The sequence below is a fragment of the Podarcis bocagei genome, assembly GCF_964188305.1.
Source record: "Podarcis bocagei genome assembly, chromosome: 17".
Taxonomy (NCBI): Eukaryota; Metazoa; Chordata; class Lepidosauria; order Squamata; family Lacertidae; genus Podarcis; species Podarcis bocagei.
The window spans coordinates 28,163,490-28,177,961 of NC_138143.1; the positions used below are offsets into that span (position 1 = coordinate 28,163,490).

A 14,472-nucleotide genomic window follows, 5' to 3' on the forward strand; every position below is an offset into this window, starting at 1 on the left:
CACTAAACGCTGTTATCTCTTCAGCTCCCAGCACCTCCTCCTTCCAGTCTTCTCCCTCTTCTCCTTCTGACCTCTCATCGTTTTCCCACCACCAATCCCTGAACCCTGAACCTTCTTTTCTTGGGGGTTCCCCAGCCGGTTCCCTACTAAGTATATCCAGGCCATGCCACTGCCTTCCTGGGCTGAATGGAAAGCTCGGCTGAGGATATAATAAGGTTTCAGGAAGCATGGGCACCCAGAAAGGCTACAGAATACAAAAAATAAGATAAATTATTTGTGGAATGAAATAACGAACACTCACAAAATCCTTAGAAAGTAAGGTAAGTGCCGTACACTTCACCCATGCCATTTTTTCTAAAATCCCCCCTTGCTTTTGATAATTTTCAAATGCAATTTCTTTTCTCATTAATTTAAGAACGCTCTACAGCAATAAGAAATTTTCCAGCACAGCGTTATTAGGATCCTCTTCAAATAATCAAACTCACCTAAGAGATGCTCCTTTACACCATAGCCTTTTGTAGGTAATTAAGAGGAGTAAAACTAAGCAAACAACAAAAAAAGGATAATTGCTATGTATCCAATTGAAGGTGGGTGTGAACTGTTCAGAACTCCAGGTAACCCAGCACAGAAGCTTTGAGTTGCTGCTGTCTATCTGCCCTCAAACACTCACTCAAGTATTCAAAACCCTCATTAATGTATCAGATTTATTTAATCAAACCTATGAAAAATATGCAATAGCATCCCAGTGCAAAATTAACTGCTGCTGAAATACTACTACAATTTAGGGATAAACACTCCTCATTCAACCCAGAAATTATAGCCATAGGACCCTCCGGAGCAGAGTTTGCCCTACAGCGTCAATTACAAAACTACATCTATATGGAGAAATACTAAAAAAGGGGGAAATGATGTTTTCAAAATGTTCACTGCACTCATACTGGTGCAATCCTATAAAGGTAAAAAGGTAAAGGACCCCTGGATGGTTAAGTCCAGTCAAAGGCGACTATGGGGTTGCGATGCTCATCTTGCTTTCAGGCTGAGTCTGGGTCATGTGGCCAGCCTGACTAAACCACTTCTGGTGCAATGGAACACCGTGATGGAAACCAGAGTGCATGGAAACGCCAATTACCTTCCTGCCACAGCAGTCCCTTTTCATCTACTTGTACTTTGATGTCCTTTCAAACTGCTAGGTTGGCAGGAGCTGGGACAGAGCAACGGGAGCTCACCCCGTTGCAGGGATTCGAACAGCCAACCTCAGTTTAGACCACAACGCCACCCGCGTCCCCTTGGTGCAATCCTATACACACAGATGTTATGAATGTCACCTTCAGCCAGCATGGCCAATTATCAGGGCTGATGTGTTGCAGGGGTGATGGGCAACTCAGGAGTGGAAGATGGCAATGCACACTTACCTGGGAGTATGCCCTATTAAGCTCAGTATGGTTTACTTCTGAGCAGATATATAAGCTAAACACCAAATAGTACCTTAAACCTAGGTTGCACTCGCAACAACAGAATGGGGGTTGGATTACGTGAGAGCCTTCGGGTCCCTTCCAACACTACAGTCCTATGATCTCAACTACACTGCTTGACTGTAGCTTGCTCTTACAACAATTCACTTGTCCCAGCATGTGAGAAGGAAACACACAGTGGAAATGGAAATGGTATTAACAATGGACTAAGGCAGAGGTTTTTCAACTGAGTTCTATTTGGGTGGCCTGTGGAAATGGTGCAGCACAGTCAAATAGATCTGTACTCATCCCTGCACTTATTTTCTTTGAAGTGATGATGGAGGACTAAGATGCCCAGCAAGGGGTCCATGATTTGTGTGGTAGCGTGGGACCATAAAATGAACATATTTCAGCTGGTTCGATGGAGATGTCAGTTGCCAACTTGGAGCCCAGAAATCTCCGCATGGTCACAATTGGACCCATGCCAATAACAAAACGGGGAATTTCAAACACTGTTTTGAATATAAACTTTCTTTGTATGTATTTTTTGGGGGGTTGGAGAATGACATTATACTATTTGGAGAAGTGCAGATTTCAAAAGCTAGCTGTGTTTCAGGGCATGTATTGGTTTGGAAAGCGGTAACTGGGCAACTTCACATTGGAATGTGAACGGATTTCTCATCTATTCCCAGCCAAAGATTCTGTTTAAAGAACTATTAGTCAAAACTTGGGGTATTTAGGTGGGGCAAATAGTTTCCTGAATCTGGCTTACTTTCATTATAACTTCTGCTGCCTGTTTCAGGGTCTTGGCAGGTGGCAGTTTCCCACTTTCCCATTTCCCAGAATTCCCCTGACTGAGAGCAGAAAGCGTTCCTTGCAGTTTGGCTTCACAGTAAGGCTGTGTCACAGAGCATCACTGTGAAGCCAATCAGAGTGAGGGAAATCCTTCCTGCTTTCACCCAAAGGAATCCTGGGAGGGCAAAATGGCAGCCATTAGTTGTCCAAATTCCGAGGAGCGGCATTAGTGGGGGCACCACATTTGCAACTAGTTTTGCCTCCTCCTCTGAAATTTGCTGAAATGTCACCCTTGACTGTAGAAATGTGGGAAACTTGTCCTTTGCCTTATAAAACGAAAGCTCAAAAGAAAGAGGAGAAAAATATTTTTCTGGATCTCAGAGTGGTCTGAGTGAAATGGCAACTCCTGTTGCACCATGGAAATGCAATCATGTTATTTCCTGATAGCACAGCAGCCAATATATGCCACCAGGAGGGCTGTAGTGACACTGATGGAGTATTTGCTTAGGCTATAATCAATTACCCAGACAAATTCATTATGCTTAGTTTAAAAAAAAAAAGTGGGGTTGGGGGAGAGCAACAACAAAGGCGTTCAGTAAAATACAGAATGGCCCGATGGAGAATTGCAATGCCGTATTACATAGAAGTAAGTCCCATAGAGTTCAGTGAGGCTTAGAGTCCCATAGAGTTCAGCGGGGTATAGTACTGCAGACACATCAAATGTATGGAAACAAGTTAGTGTGCAGCATTACCCAAACTCTGGCACTGCAACAGATTCCAGGTTTTGTTTATGCCATGAAATTTGACTTTGGTTTACTGTAGTGCAGAGACTAAACCAAAGCTCAGGAAGCCTCTCATTTGATTATTGTATCTACCGGGAACCTGGTAAGTGGCTTCAGTCAAGTTAGCCCTCGCCTTGCCCATATCTTCCAATATACCGTATTTTTCGCTCTATAAGACGCACCAGACCACAAGACGCACCTAGTTTTTGGAGGAGGAAAACAAGAAAAAATATATTCTGAATCTCAGAAGCCAGAACAGCAAGAGGGATTGCTGCGCAGTGAAAGCAGCGATCCCTCTTGCTGTTCTGGCTTCTGGGATAGCTGCGCAGCCTGCATTCGCTCCATAAGACGCGCACACATTTCCCCTTACTTTTTAGGAGGGAAAAAGTGAGTCTTATAGAGCAAAAAATACGGTAAATAACAATGTAGACTGTTGCCACGCTCTGCAGTTCCTGTGGCCACCAATAGGTGTCTATGCCAACTGTAGCATGAGGAACTGTTTAATGGGGTGGGGGCCCTTCACCCAGAAGTTTAGCAAGCTACTGGATGGAGTGCCTGCCCCTCCTTTAAATGTGCCTGCAAGGGTGGGGGGAAGAAGAAGAAGAAGAAGAAGAAGGAGGAGGAGGAGGAGGAGGAGGAGGAGGAGGAGGAGGAGGAGGAGTTTGGATTTGATATCCCGCTTTATCACTACCCAAAGGAGTCTCAAAGCGGCTAACATTCTCCTTTCCCTTCCTCCCCCACAACAAACACTCTGTGAGGTGAGTGGGGCTGAGAGACTTCAGAGAAGTGTGACTAGACCAAGGCCACCCAGCAGCTGCATGTGGAGGAGCGAAGACACGAACCCGGCTCACCAGATTATGAGTCTACCGCTCTTAACCACCACACCACACTGGGAGAGAGGAGAGGAGCTTCACAGAGCAATTTAGCAAGCTGCTCTGTGAAGGAAAAAGCTGTAGGTGATTGGGGGGAGGAGTTGAAAAAGTCATGAGGGGGTGGAAGAAGCAATAATCATGCTTCATATTAAGCTCATTGGCCATGAGTTGCAAAGGGTGGGGAGTTGGCAAGGAGAGAAGGTTGGCTTGGTGAACAGGGCAAGCAGGGCAGAGCCCCTAATCTGAAATATAAAAATAATACTGAACTGCCTTATAGGGAGTAGTGCCTGGCGCCCACTAGACCTGTTGGGGCTGCTAGGAGGTCACAGGGGCATGGCCAAATTGCTGTGATTTTCTCCCTGTCCTCCTCCCTTGCAAACACTTATTGCAACAGTTAGCGCTTAACTGAACAGAAAAGTGTCTTACAGTGATACCTCAGGTTAAGAACTTAATTCGTTCTGGAGGTCCGTTCTTAACCTGAAAATGTTCTTACCCTGAGGTACCACTTTAGCTAATGGGGCCTGCCACTGCACGATTTCTGTTCTCATCCTGAAACAAAGTTCTTAACCCAAGGTACTATTTCTAGATTAGCGGAATCTGTAACCCGAAGCGTCTGTAACCCAAGGTACCACTGTACTTTGGTTCAGAAGGAGTGCCTGCCATCACAGTTGCTTCTCTGCTGGAAGAAAAGTTGTGTGCCCCCCACCTGTTCTGGTTCTCCTCCTAATGTTTCTTCAAAGAAACAGCAGACACTTAAACACTGCATCTAAGTGTCTCACCTTGGTTCAGAGGGGTCTCTGCTATCCCAATTTTTAGTGCGGCTTCATGCCAAAGAAACTGTATATTATTCAGAAGTAAGCACCACTGAATTCCATAGGTCTTGCTCCCTGTTATGTACAGGATTGCAGCCTGAATTGCTTAGTCTTAAAGGTGCCATATGGGCCTGAAATTGAGATCGCATCCATTTCCAGACCTACAAATAAAATTATCCGTGCAGTAGACCTGATCCACAACGTAGGAACCTCCTTCCTTTAGCAGTGCCCTGGATGGAAACTTTCTTCCTGCTCCCCAACAAACACACATGTGTGGAATTTACGGCATAAAAATACAACACTGCTTGGAGGGGAAAATGCATTGCTAGTCTCAATCTTAGCAGGTGCTGAATGCCTGCAGCTGCCAGCTATTTGAGTAGATATTAGGACACATCACATGTAAGCTTTGGACAAGTCTCTTTCTCTCTGTGTGTATTCGTCTATTTGTTTATTTATTTACAATCATATCCTATGCTCCCTTTGGGAAATTCAGAGCCACTTGTGTGGAGATTCCCGGGAAATCACATCCAATCACTGACCAAGCTGAACCCTTTTCAGCTTTTAACATCCTTACAGCATCAGACTCCCATCTTGGGCTCTGTTTGCTTTCAACAGAAAGGTGTTCAGCATACTGGAGTGTGTAAAGGCAGGAAGATCTCCTGCATGAGGTTAGACACTCCAGCAGCAACTCTCCAGGATTCTGAGCAGTGATCTTTCTCCTAAACGGTCCTTTGGAGATGCCTAGTCCTTTTGCAAGGGAAGCAGGGGCTCTGCCCTGAGCTATGATCCCTCCACAAGGCATATCTGATGTTTGGAAAAATCTGAACTGGTGAGACCCAGGTAAGTGAGGTGGGGAAACTGATCCACGTTTCAGGATATACCTCCCAAAGTTTCCAATCCATAATCCCTTAATTTCTGGATGTCGACACAGATTAGACTTCTATGTCTATATGGCATGGTGCCAAACACCTATTTCGGATCAATAGATCAGGTAATTTGATACACGGAAGCAAACACACAGACACATAAAATGTAACGACTACCGGTAAATACTATAGTAATCAAGAGACAGGAAAAAAAACACCCCTGATCATCTGTAAAGCCGTAAAGCAGACCATTTAAGCAATGCAGCGAACACACCCAAATCCACATCCATTGCATTTCAGAGGTATAAAACGAAGAATGAATTTGCAGCAATAAAGCTGCGTGCAGCATATACCTTCCTCTCACCGCTCCCCACCCCCACATTCCACACCTTTCCCATCTCTGCTCTGCCCCATCCTTTTCATAAACATGGGGCTGTGTAACTGAGAATCTCACACACAGCAAAGAGACCTGGGGAGGATCTGATTAGCTGGAATAGACACAGCTCTGGCAGAGCAGGCTGCTTCATGTCGGAACAGGCTCTTTGCAGCTCTCCAACGTGTGATCTGCATGTCTAATAACAAAACAGCTCTGGTCAACCCAGCAGCTCCCCCCACAACTCAGCCCCTTACCTTGAAATGCTGCAGCTGAAGTATTTGGTCTTCGAGCTGTTGCCTCTTCCTTTCTATTTCCGTCTGCCTTTTCCTTTTTTCCTTGGCAAAAGAGGGTGGGTGGGGGGAAAAAACAGAAGAGAAATTGCCTGTCAGAGAGAGAGGTAGAGAGGCTGGAAGCAGCAAGGAATTTCAGATACAAATTTATATGTATATTTTTAGAAAGAGAGACAGAAGCAGAGCCTTTGTAGAACAGGAGCCACCAGATACATCTGTGCCACTGTCTCCACCTGCCTCACAAAACAGCCAGGCATTCAGGGAAATAACATGTCAGCTAAGGACTAGCTACTTGTTCACTGAGGAAGAGAAGATATTTGTCTCCCCTCTCTGTCTCTCTCTCTCTGTCTCTCTGTCTCTCAGACTCAGCTATGGGAGCAGCAACCGAGAGCAGAGTCCCCCGGGGGAAACGGCGGGTACACAACCTAACAACCGAGTTAAAGGGACACAAGCCCTGTTGCGTGTGCATGTGCGTGCGTGTCCTTATATACCTTGAACACTGCAAAGGATACCTCCCCCCCCCCCCCCCCCAGGAGAGCAAACAAGTGTCCAGGAAGCTGCCAGCCAAAGTATAGGATTACGTAAGAGATTAAAAAGCAAACAAAACAGGGGAAATGGCAAGGCTTGCTTACAAGTACGGTCCTGTGTGGCCACTTGGCAAACAACCTGCAGAATTCAGGTGGCCCGAGTTTACACAGGGTGTATTTTGTTTATTTATTTAGGCCCAATCAGCACAATATGTTCAAGTGTCGTGCCACTTTGAGCAGTCATGGTTACCCCAAAGTATCATGGGAACTGTAGATTGTTCAGGGTAATGGAAGTTGCTAGAAGGACGCTACTCCTTCATATATACACCCACACCCCAAACTACAATTCCCTTTTGACTGGTGGACCACTCTGAGAATTGTAGCTCTGTGAGGGGAATAGGCTGCAACCTCCCTCAAAAGGGCTCCACGCTACAGTTTGGGGAGCCTTCCCCACGTCCCGTTTTCATGGTAGCTGCCATTTTGTTTTTCTCACAACACCTTTGACCAGATTGCTGTGAGGAAAATGAAATAACGGGTGTCAGAAAGCTGCAGAGGCAGATTTAGGGGAGCACAATTGGTTAGGTTGCACTGGGGCAGACTCTTGGGGATACAGTGGTACCTCGGGTTACAGACGCTTCAGGTTACAGACTCTGCTAACCCAGAAATAGTACCTCATGTTAAGAACTTTGCTTCAGAATGAGAACAGAAATCGAATGGGCCGAAATATTGGGAAATTTTGGAGCAGGAAGGAGACAAATTGAAACTGCAGAGCTTTGAGAAATTAAAAGATAAAGTGCGAGACTGGCTTCATTATTACCAAATAAGAGAGACCTTTAATTTAGATTAAAAAATTGGCTTCCAGGTGGAAAAATCAAAGTTGGAAATAGAACTGTTAGATCCTAAAACAAAGATACTTTCAAGAATGTATAACTTGCTGTTAAAATGGAACACTCAGGATGAGATGGTTAAATCTGCTATGATTAAATGGGCACAAGATGTTGGACATAACATTATGTTTGCTGACTGGGAACAGTTGTGGACCACAGGTATAAAATTTACGGCATGCAATGCCCTAAGAGAGAATATTATGAAAATGATCTATAGGTGGTACATGACCCCAGTCAAGCTTGCAAAAATCTATCATTTGCCCGAAAATAAATGTTGGAAATGTAAAGAGACTGAAGGTACATTCTTTCACCTTTGGTGGACGTGCCCAAAGATTAAGGCTTTCTGGGAGATGATCTATAATGAAATGAAAAAGGTATTTAAATATACCTTCCGGAAGAAACCAGAGGCCTTTCTCTTGGGCATAGTCGGCCAATTGGTGCCAAAGAAGGACAGATTTTTTTTTTATGTATGCAACAACAGCAGCAAGAATACGCATCGCAAAGTATTGGAAGACACATGATTTACCCACCCTGGAAGAATGGCAGATGAAGGTGATAGTGTACATGGAGTTGGCAGAAATGACTGGCAGAATCCGAGACCAGGGAGAAGAGGCGGTGGAAGAAGAATGGAAAAAATTTAAAGACTATCTACAGAAATACTGTAAAATTAATGAATGTTAAAGGGATGTTGGATTGAAAACAAGTGGTGTTGGTTAAAAGATTAATAAGAATATGTAAATATGGATTGATAATGGTGGAAAATATATATTTATTATAGGTTAAGATGTTGAGTAAGGATAAATGATAGAGGGTAAGGATTTGCTGAACTAAATATCTGAACTGGAATACAAAAAGGGAGGTGTGAGGAGGTCAAGAAACTAGTGAATGAAGTATAAGATATGAAAATACTAATCTTTTTTCTGTTTTGATTTTTGGTGTTTTTTCTTCTTTTTTTTCTTTATTCTGTTAACCGTTCTCTATTGTGTATTTCTATGTGTTTTGTTTTGTATTTTCTTATTTTTGTAGCTTTTTTTGGTTTTTGTATTCTATGTTTAAATTTTGAAGCTTTTGGTTGTTTATAAAACTTTAATAAATATTATTTAAAAAAAAAAGAGAACAGAAATCGAATGGCAGCGGCAGCAGGAGGCCCCATTAGCTAAAGTGGTACCTCAGGTTAAGAACAGTTTCAGGTTAAGAACGGACCTCCAGAACAAATTAAGTTCTTAACCAGAGGTACCACTGTACTGCCAGGGATGCACCAACTGGAGCACGAGAGAGAGAGGGGTGCCAAATTTTAGTGTCACACATAGGGCACCGCTGAAATTTGAGACCCCAAGATCTGTCCTTGGAAGCTGGCAGTCCTTACAGTTGCAAAAAGAAAAGAATGTGTGCCCACTTCCATGCAAAAATGTAACCCCCCCAACCACTACAAACCTGAGGGCATCACCTGAACACAGGAGGGGGGCAGTCCACTGGGGTAATTTTGCCAAGCCCTAGGTGCTGTGTTTCTGCTCCATGGCAGAAATATATTTACTGAAAGATGGCATCAACTTTATTATGAAGACTCCCTACTTTTGAGTGCTTTGCACTCAAGTTCATGTTTGAAGCCCCCCACCCCAGTGCCTGCAAGGAGAACAGAATTTTGCCATCCCTTGTCGAGATTTGACATGGAGTAAACAAAAGGATCATGCTTTGGGCTGGACTTTAGGATTAATTTTGGCTGTGAGTCCTGGAAGACCTGCACCCTGCCTTGCAGGCCTTCTTCCAACTGGCCTGGGAGGGTGAGGTCCTGACTGACTCCAGCTACAGAAGCTGCGGCTGCTTAAGAGGCCAGATACCATCTTGGCTGCCTCTTAGTGCAGACCCGGGTCTGTGAGTCTTAGATGCTACTCACTATGAACCACCATTGGCAGGACGGGCAGCAACAGCAGCATACATGTTCTGTGCTTGGATAATATTTTATTCTCTTGTTAATCGTGCTGTTTTAAATGTGCATTTTATATTCAACTTCCTTTAGTAACATTTTCTTTTGAAATGTTTAATAAATATACATTGCTGTGCTAAATGTGTATTCTGCAGTTGCTGTCCTTTATAATGTATTATTTTGAAATCTTTAGAATAATATTACTGTATAGCTTCCTGTTAATTTTGTTGTTTTGAATGTACAATTTGTATTTGACTTTCTTCAGTAATATTTTATTCTGGGTTGTTTTATTTTATGTTTAATGTGCTGTAAACTGCTTTGAGGGTTTTTTTCTTAACAAAATAAAGCAGTATAGATGAAATCACCACCACCACCACCACCATCATCTTAAAAAAATATAAAATCAATGTGCCTTACAGAGACTAAGCAACACCACCACCAAAATAGTGTCTTGAATGTTGGGTTAAATATGAGGTTAAGATTCTATTACATATTTCTAGTGAGTGTTAGAAAACTCACTGGATGAATAAAGTCCCAGTGAGTTCAATGAGGCTTACGCTTTAGCATGTGACTCTGTTTAGGAATGCAACATACATCCAACTAGGGTTGGTCTTAAACAACCTCTTGGTCAGCTACCTCTGAGTAAGTGAAAGCATACAACAAGAATTTACTTGTTGACCATTCAAACTCTTGGACAACATTTAAAGAACAGCATGTTGTTGTTTTTCTTCTACCCACATTTTTTTTGGATTAAAACGATGGAAAGCATATAGCAGCAAAAACTAACCACTAAATGAATGTGTTATCTAAGTGGAAAATGGTATCTGTATAGATGAAGCATAGGTATTAATAAATATGTTTATGGAGATGCACTAATAAACATGTTTACTAAATCAGCATCAAACAGAATCGCACCCGACGTTCTCCAGAAGTGACTTCATTCAGCATAGTGGAGCCCTCCTTGAAAAGGAAGGCAAGATCCAAAAGGCTTGGTTATATGTGGATTATTTCGTAGGGTTCTACAGTGTAAAAAATCTCAACACTTAGCACCCAGTGGTATGATAGGATGCAGCGAAAGCTTCTGAGAAACAACAACACAGAGACAAATGGAACAGAAAATGCAGAGTGCACAGCTCAGCCCTTCCTACTTAATTATGTGTTGGTGTTTCTTCCAGCTGTGTCTATGCTGTTGGTAGAATGCAGAGATGCCCGATTTGATCAGGAGGGGAATTATACTGGGACTAGGGCTGGAGCAGCAGCAATATCAGCAACACTTCTGTGATGTGGCTGAATACTAGGGACAGAAAGTTCTTCATTTATTTGCTGGATGGTGAGGCTATGTATGTAGATTCTCTCACTCAGCAAATAGCCATCTGAATCCCTTAGCCAGGGACATTTACTACACTGTGGTCTTCTCAGTATCTGTAGCATGCACTGGGCCTTTCCAAAGCATATACAGTACTGTAGATCCTTTCCTTTTAAGAAAGCTTCACAGCGTTACAGTTTATACTTGGGCTACAGGGAAGAATTTACGTTTGGTGCTAACATGAAATAAATACCAGAACACAGCCCAAACAAAGGAAAATTACAGCATGTGGTATTTTGCTGACAAGTGCAAACAATAACTGCAGTCAAGTGTGCTCAGTAAGGCTTCTACCTTTTAAACACACATTTCCTCAAATGTGTCACGAATACAAATATTTACAACGTGCTATTGTTTGTATACCTGAAAGACGCAGGTTAAGAGCAGGAGATTCAAATGGTTTTCTCTTAATTTCTTGCTGACTCAGGTTTTGGATTTGGAAAAACAACAACCCCACATCAGGAACATGCCAGCACCCATTGCTATGAAAAAATCGACCCTACCCGTAACACAATCACAGGGAAACTACTTCTCATTCAATCATCTTATTCAAGTTTCATCATCATCATCATTTTTGAAATCACCATTTTACTTTATTTTCCTATGTTCATATTATGGTTCATTCATCTAAGGCACAAGTAGCAACCCATGTTTTATTTAAAAACAGTGGCACCTAAGCCCTCTTCAGACATGTGTATTTAGGGTTAACTGATCATATGATGGGGATGACTGTGCCAACTCTGTGACTCCATTCATGGAGGGCGGCTGCCTGGAGTGGTGAGTCTCCACAAGGACAGAAGACTCCCTGCTCAGACAGCCACCCTCCATGAGTTGGAAGGCAATGAAAACATACCCTACAAATGTCCTGATTTCCCAGGGACAGTCCCGGAATTACAAATTACATCCTGGCTTCTGATTCGATCCCGGAATGTCCCTATTCTCCCCCCCCCAGTGTTGTCGCTGCTGAGCTTGGGGAGATGAGCTGGCGCCGGAGAGCAGGCGAGGAGAAAGAGAGGCTGCTGCTGCCAAGACCAAGCCCCAACTGATGCATCGGCTCTGAGGGGCAGGCAGAGGGCAGGGCCACTCTGGGCGGGAAGTAAGGGGTTGCTGAGGGGAGCTCAAGGAATAGGAGCATTGATTTTTTAAAAAATGCTTTGTGCACCTGCATCCAGTGGTGGAGGAACCCTCTCTGGCACCCAGAGCGGGGCATCCCGTACAGAGTGTTCATGTGTGGCATCCCGTACGGACTGCCCATGTGCGGCAACTGTACGAGGTAACGCACATGCACACTTCATACGGGCTGCTGCTTGCGCGTGGTGTCTTGTATGGACTGCGCATGTGTGGCAGCCCGTACGGATGCCGCGTGAGTGGCGCCCATATGAACTGCGTGTGTCCTCGGCCGCTCTACAGCTGGGGAGAGGCAGGGGCCATCTTGTCACCCCCCTGAGTGGCACCTGGGGTGGACCTCCACCCCCCACTTCGTACACCCCTGCCTTCATCTAATCTTGCCCCTTTCTAAAAACCATTTATTGGTGTATTTCTGTTAATTTACCAAAGAATAAGATAACATAAAATTTGGATTAAGGGTGTTTTCTCAGGATGGTGGAAGGTGTGTGTGGTGTCCCCTTGGTGTGGAGGTGATGGCACTTGCCCTTCTTCTGATACGAAATGCTCTGCGTAGGAGACCAAAAGAAAAGGGGGGCACTGAGAAAGGTCAGTTGGGTGGTGTCAGGGACTGGAATGAAGAGGAAGAGGAATGGCGGAGATTGCCCTCCCTTCTCCTGAAGCTGACAGGGAAGAGGAAGGCTGTGTTGAATTACAGCCAAATTATGAGGGAGATAACAAGTCAGAGACAGGTGAGCAGCCAAGTTATGAGGTGTTAGAAAAAACAGTGGGGGGAGACACAGCAGCCAGCGGACACTTCATTAGACAGCATAGATGATCCACTGTCCCCTAGAATGCGACATTTGTTAAAGGTGCAAGAGCAGTGGACACAGAGGCATTTGACCACAGGGGGCCACTGTAGGGTCAGATGCTGTTGGGAGAGAGGGAAAGGAGAGGAGCCACAGTGAGCAACTCCATCATGGAGGAGGAGGAAGAAGAAGAGTTTGGATTTGATATCCTGCTTTATCACTACCCCAAGGAGTCTCAAAGCAGCTAACAATCTCCTTTTCCCTTCCTCCCCCACAACAAACACTCTGAGGTGAGTGAGGCTGAGAGACTTCAGAGAAGTGTGACTAGACCAAGGTCACCCAGCAGCTGCATGTGGAGGAGCAGGGAATCGAACCTGGTTCACCAGATTACGAGTCCAGATTATGAGTCCACTGCTCTTAACCACTATACCACATTGGACTGGATTCTTTGTCTTCTGCCGTAATGACTGAATAAATCATAAGAGCTTTCTTGTTTCCTCCCTACTTCTTGAAATCATGGGGGGGGGGGAGAGGGAGAGAATTCCTCAAGCCTGACAGATGGGGAGTGAGAAATGTCCCTATTTTCATCTAAGGGATGGCAACAGGATTTGGAGCTAGCAGGCTTGTCCCTTGCACCCCCCCCAAATTCGTTTAGTGTATCCCTGAAGAGTGCAATACATAGAAAGCCCAGGACGCTGCCTTATAATGAGTGAAACCAAGAAGGTGAAATATTTGGAGATTAACATGACAGCTAAAAATGGGAACTTATTTAAAGACAACTATGAAAAATGTTGGTTGGAGGTTAAAAAGGATCTAGAAATATGGTCAAATCTGAAGCTTTCCTTTTTGGGTCGAATTGCTGTTATAAAGATGAATGTATTGCCAAGAATGTTGTTTTTGTTCCAATCATTACAAATTTTAGACAAGATGGACTGTTTCAAGAAGTGGCAGAGAGACATTTCTAGATTCATCTGGCAGGGCAAGAAGCCCAGAATAAAATTTAAAATACTAACTGATGTAAAAGAAAGAGGGGGATTTGCCCTGCCAGACCTTAAACTCTATTATGAATCAGCAGCTTTCTGCTGGTTGAAAGACTGGCTGCTTCTTGAGAATACAGACATTCTGGACTTAGAAGGTTTTAATAATGTTTTTGGGTGGCATGCATATTTGTGGTACGACAAGGTTAAAGCACATAAAGCGTTCAAAAACCATATTGTCAGGAAAGCATTGTTTAATGTCTGGACAAGATACAAAGACTTACTTGAAAATAAAACCCCAAGGTGGTTGTCACCAATGGAGGCGAAGGCTCTGAAAAAGCTCAATATGGAGGCCAAGTGGCCGAAATATTGGGAAATTTTGGAGCAGGAAGGAGACAAATTGAAATTGCAGAGCTTTGAGAAACTAAGAGATAAAGTGCGAGACTGGCTTCACTATTACCAAATAAGAGAGACCTTTAATTCAGACAAAAAAATTGGCTTCCAGGTGGAAAAATGAAAGTTGGAAACAGAACTGTTAGAACCCAAAACTAAGATTTTGTCAAAGATGTATAACTTGCTGTTGAAATGGAATACTCAGGATGAAACGGTTAAATCTGCAATGATTAAATGGGCACAG

At 43.8% G+C, this 14,472-nt stretch overlaps 1 protein-coding gene across 5 annotated transcripts in view; it reads right to left on the minus strand.

Annotated features, from left to right (window-relative positions):
• Window positions 1-14,472, minus strand: part of PALM2AKAP2 (PALM2 and AKAP2 fusion) — a 228,592-nt gene that overhangs the window by 180,888 nt on the left and 33,232 nt on the right. For all 5 annotated transcript variants that reach the window (XR_014003284.1, XM_081176172.1, XM_081176169.1 and 2 more), the window contains exon 2: window positions 6,209-6,289. Coding sequence is in view for 4 of the 5 variants with exons in the window: in XM_081176172.1 (XP_081032298.1) it covers window positions 6,209-6,289 (81 nt within the window). In the remaining variant the exon portion in view is untranslated. The remainder of the gene's footprint in view (window positions 1-6,208; window positions 6,290-14,472) is intronic.